General features: G+C 33.6%; 1 protein-coding gene across 4 annotated transcripts; it reads right to left on the reverse strand.

Annotated features, from left to right (window-relative positions):
• Positions 1-295: 295 nt before the first annotated feature.
• On the reverse strand, positions 296-3,775 carry LOC143627623 (uncharacterized). 4 transcript variants are annotated; one of them, XM_077097404.1, is made up of 5 exons: positions 3,623-3,775; positions 3,360-3,436; positions 2,458-2,693; positions 1,949-2,363; positions 296-1,876 (listed from the first exon to the last, which is right to left on the reverse strand). In XM_077097404.1, exons 3-5 carry the CDS (start codon positions 2,689-2,691, stop codon positions 411-413), a joined length of 2,115 nt encoding a protein of 704 aa, XP_076953519.1. In that variant the 5' UTR covers positions 2,692-2,693; positions 3,360-3,436; positions 3,623-3,775; the 3' UTR covers positions 296-410. The 4 variants fall into 4 exon arrangements, with proteins under 4 accessions (XP_076953519.1, XP_076953517.1, XP_076953516.1 ...); XM_077097402.1 differs by having other exon boundaries at positions 2,458-2,737; XM_077097401.1 differs by lacking the exon at positions 3,360-3,436.
• Between the last annotated feature and the right edge of the window lie 1,802 nt (positions 3,776-5,577).

The following is a 5,577-nucleotide window of genomic DNA, read 5'->3' on the forward strand; positions in this document are numbered from 1 at the left end:
CCCGACTGACCCGAACTGAAAAAGTTATATACTGATTGATAACTAAGACCAACCCAAAAAAATTCCGACCCCTGTGAGAATTTTCTGGATCCGTCACTTATCCACTTAGGGTCCAATTAGCTCAAACATATATACTCAACTAATAAAAACCAATTTTCTACTTAAAGTTGGTTATGTATTCATTGTTTAAGCTATTTTGAAAACAAAAAAAAACAAACAAACATGTGACATACACAAATGTTAAATGGCAATACCCAATTACCCATAACAATTTCACTCTCAACAACCCATAAATCAACTTTACCTTCCTCTATAATTCAGAGTTAATGTAGAATGTAAATATAATAATTAATAATAATAAATGCACAAAACTACGTTAGCGGGACCACGACAGAAGTACCCGCAACACATCATTGTCTCCGAGGACGTCTACGTGTCTTCCCCCACCCTGTTAAGCTTCCATCCTCCAGTTGTCCCACCACCTCCAGCAATGGTGGTGGAGGTGGTGGGGTGGCGGAAGGAGGTGGCGGCTCCACAACCACAGACTTACGCTTTCCCTTGGTTCCGTTCCTTCTCTTCAAACCCGCATTCCAAGAATGTCCGGTAGCTCTCATTAACCCTCCAAATATCTGAAGATCTTCGGTTACCTCGTGTCTGGAAAGAGAAACCAGCCCAGGAAGGATATCCCTCTGGAAATCCCTCCTGGGCCTCCCTCGTCTCGCTTGACCCCTTCTGGGTCGGGCCAGGCCTGATGACGGGCCTGCTTCATCTGGCTCTTGGAAATCAGGAGCTAGAGGCTTGGGCATGTAATCTTCTTCTTTAGTCAACTCTTGTTTCAAAGTCAACTCTTCATATTCGTCCCGCTCATTAAACACAAAACTCGCATTTTCAACTACCTCGACAAACCATAGGAGGCGGTCACTGTCGTTAGAATGAACCGCCACCTCAGACGTGGACCCGACTTGATCTTGCTGACCGGATATCTCGGTCAGCCCGGTCATCGCAACTATTGCTTCAGCTGCCACTTTGGCAAGATATTCATCATCAACGGCTTCTTCCTCGGGAACAGCAGGAGTTTCTAAATCAATCTCCATTGTTATCTTCTGCACTTTCTCCGGTACTAAAACATCCTCTTCCTCGGTCAAACAAGAATTCAAGTCAAACTGATTCTTGACTTTACCGATTTCCATGTCGGGTTTTTTCCCAATATCAAAATCTTCCACATCAATCTGCTTGTTTTCATGATCATCCCACGCGACATTAATATCAAATCCTCGGTTTATCATTTCACCTTTTATTTTCCCATTTTCACGAGGGCACCGAAGCGAAGCTGAAGTGGACACAAGCGACGACGACTCGTTTTTCGAAACACAAGAATTCCCAAAAACCGAAAACCCGAGAATCTTTTCATTTTTACTAATATTTGGTCTTGCTTGAAGCCATGGCAGTACTGTTTGGTCACATTTTCTTGAACTATTACTGTCATTATTCAAGTCAACGCCTTTAGTAGTGTCGGTCAAATCTATAAAGTTTGAACCTTTAAAGATCTTTTGTGACCTGTCATCAAGATTATTGTAGTTTCGATGATCAAACCCACCAGAAGGCAAGCGGGTATACGGTTCTTTTGACCCAGATGACGGCCCGTGAAAAAACCCGTTCGGTGTATAACATCCATTCATACACCACTTGTCTGCAAAAACAGCATGGCTCGGTGGAGACGATAGAAAAGACGGTTGCTTATGAAATGAAGTCAACTTTTGAATCAAACCACCATTTGACTTTCCCCGAAAATTAACCAAATCTGTTGATGGTATACACAAAGTGGGAAACGGTAAAGGGGTAAAACGGTAATTATCCTGAACTTTATTAGTTATTCCTGTTAAAAGAACAGGTATACCAATTAACACGCGCGCATAAAAATATATATGAAGAAAAAAGTAAACGTTACCTGTTTCACATGTCGGGTCAAGAAACGGTGGCCCGTTTGGTTTAGATGAGGGTCCAAAACCATTAACTGACCCGTGAGCCATTTCTTCAACATTAACGGGTTCGTTAAGATCGGCTAACCCACCGAGTCCCCTATAACTCGATTCTTCGGATGCGTGTTCATGGTCAATGTTGTCATCAGGCGGAAGTTCAAGGTCAAATAACCTTTTCCTAACTTTTGAAGGTCTACTTTCCATTATTTCACAATCCTTAATATTATTATTAATATTATTATTCCATTTTGGTATTTGCCATTTGTGACCATCTTCATAAGATGGTGACGTGTCGATTGAAATACGATGTTTAAGGTACTCGTTCATTTTAACTTCTTCCATCATGTCTCTCTGTCTTCTATAAAGACGATGAAGTTCAAAAACCTGTTTTTTAGACACAAAAAAAGTCAAATAAATTAGAACTCTTGAAAAGAATTTGACTTTGACCATAAAGATTTGAACCTACTACTTTTCGTACCTGATTTTTGAAAATCGCTTCATGTTCAAGCATTTTTTGTTTTAATCCATCTTTATCACACCCGGGATTTGCATCTGCAACAGTTCTTGGTATATAACTATTGTAATAATGGCCATTAGTCAAACTTTTATCGCCATAAAACAGAGGCCAGCTGCTGCTATTTGAATCCTGGTTAATGTCACCCATCGAGTAATACCCTTCGAACGAGCTTTTGCAGTGTACTTCTGTTCCCATTCCTGTTGACCAAATATATAAATGTCAACCTTACTGCCACCGAATACTTCACAATTACGTTACATGTTTAGGGAGACATTTAAATAATTATGCAAATCTTACGGTTCTCGACTTAAAACTGGTTATCTATTTAACGTGCCCCTAATTAATTGTCGAAAAAAGTGAGTCAACTTTACAATCTTTATTGTCACAAACAAAAGTAGTCCAATTTTCTAATTTTAGCATAAAGTTAAACTTAATGATGTGAAGTCATAATATACAAGATTGTGCCTAATTTTGCTTTGAACTACTTTTAATAAATAATAATTGCAATTAACTGCAGCCTAACATTACATTCAATTAAATTTCATAACTGTCTCATCAAGTTAAACAAGATATACATATGATAGATTTTTTTAATAATTTATGAAAAATTCTAACAATCTTTAAGCATAAATTAGCATCTCAAGAACCCTGAATTATAAAAATTTACAAAAAAATTCATTGTTTCCCAAATTTTCAAGTTAAATTAAATGGAGAATCTAAACTAGAGAAGTAAAGATTAAAGACAGATCCAAAAGTATTAATCTTGATTATCAAAAACCCAAATCCAGAAACTAAAAAAAAATATAATTTAAAAAACCAAAAAATATTTTTATAAAAAAAAACAAAATATAAAAAAAATTTACCTTATACCCACATCCTGAAATCCCCTGAGCTTCAAGAATTCACCGTTGACCAGTTTCTTGAATAAGAACTCAACAATCTTGAAACAAGAATTGACAGGTGCAAATGATAAATGACAAATAATAATTATTAATTTGGATTCTGTCAAATTTATAATCTTGATTATCAAATACCCAAATCAAGAAAATTAACAAAATAATTAAAAATGAAACAAAAACAAAAAATTTTATAAAAATAAAAGACCAAGAATATTAAAAGAATTTACCTTATACCCTCATCCTTAAATCCCCTGAGCTTCAAGAATTCAGGGTTGACCAAACCTTTGACCAGTTTCTTGAACAAGAACTCAAGAATCTTGAAACAAGAATTGACAGGTGAGAATGATAAATGACAAATAATACTAATAATTAATAATTAATAAGAATTAATAACTAACAAAAGTTGTTGGGATAATAATAATAATAATAATATAAAGGCCACCATTGAAGGAGGTTAGATCATGAGTTGATGAAATAAAGGAAGGTTTTTTAGAGAGAGAAAGTTAAGGTTTTTGATGAGAGAGAGAACAAATCTTCATCTCATTTCATACAAACAAAAGACCTTCTAAGAACAGTGACATAAAAACATGTCAACGTCTGGTCTTCTTTTTATTCTCTGTTTTTTTCTTTAAATATTCATTTCTTTTGCTAAAATGAATAAATTAATGATTTTTGGGGGGTTTCAAGAAATTAGTATTTTTGGATTGTTTATTGTACAGACATTGATGAGAGAATTTATTGTCATATGATAAAACTGTCAAATGTATTATTTGTATTATTGTTTTTATTATTGGTACTCTATTCATGTCATGCTTTAAAAACATAAAGTTCGAAGTAAATTGAATTATTACTATTTTTATTTATCAAATGATAATAATGTTTTTAGAAATTGTATTCGTCAATATTGTTCATTAATGTTATTTATGCGTGTTTAAAGGTAAACTTGAAAACTGGCTAATATTCTGAAAAAGTGAATATTTGTAATGAGACAAACAAAAAAGGAAATATGGACATTTTTAATATGACGGAGGGAGTATTACATAAAATTGCAAATTTCTGACAAGCATAAAAATATATACGAACCAAATATGGTATCCATGGCTTGTTAGTGTTAATCTGACGGGTTCACTAGTTGAACGTATTCATTTTTTATTTTATTATTTTTAGATGTGTTATTTGTAATAGTTTGAGTTGGTTGGATGTCTTAGGCCAAGTTTGAAGAATTAATATGTAGAGAGAAAAAAAAAATATGACAAAAAACTTGTTACCTTTGGGTCAATTCGTGAATGTTTGGATTCGTGTCGGGTTAGACCCATTTAAAAAACTACTAAAAAAATTAAAACCTAAGCCGTATTTAACGGAAAAAATAAGACGAGTTGAAAATATTGTAAAATTAAAAAATACATTTTTACTTTCAATAAGTTTTTAAAATTTCGGTTAATACCGTAATTTGGTGTAGAACAAGATGGAATTTGTTAATGGTGACTCAGGGCCGGGCCAGAGGTAGTCGGGCCTCAGCCACCGCTAAGGGTCCATTATCGAGAGATGGCCGAAATTAAAGTTAACGTTTGCATATATAAAAACTAGTTTTAGAGTCTATGTAACACACGAGATTATCCAAATTATAAATTACAAGTATAGAAAATAATTACATAACGTATATGAAAAAATATATTACTTCTGAGTAATTCACGGCGTGTTTCTAAGTTAGGGCTTTATTTTCAAAATACCTCTACCGAAACCGTAGTTTACAGTTCGGCATAAATAAGTTTTTAAACAAATAAATGAAGACTAATATTGAAAGTCAACCTCTGTCTACATCTATGATCTATCTAATATATATATATAGATTTTTTGCATTGTTGAATGGTATCACAAGATAATAGAGTCGCACTATTGACAAGTCACATATAAAGTATAAAACCAAATCATGTTCCACGTACGTTTTTGACCATAGAATATTGTACAAATCTACCACCGACCGTACTTTGAAAAAAATAATAACTTAATTTATCTTTATATAATATTTTAAGTTAACAACATTTTTAGTTTGGGATTCCTTATTTTTCCTTACTTATAATTTTTTCTAAAAATTAACAGGTCAAGATATTATAACTTATTAACTTATCATCTTACAATAAGTTATAATACCAAACATTTTTTTAAATATTTTAAGAATTAA

This window comes from Bidens hawaiensis, unplaced genomic scaffold, assembly GCF_021521415.1.
Source record: "Bidens hawaiensis isolate Kalapana, Puna unplaced genomic scaffold, B.hawaiensis_p1.1 tig00004685_1, whole genome shotgun sequence".
Taxonomy (NCBI): domain Eukaryota; kingdom Viridiplantae; phylum Streptophyta; class Magnoliopsida; order Asterales; family Asteraceae; genus Bidens; species Bidens hawaiensis.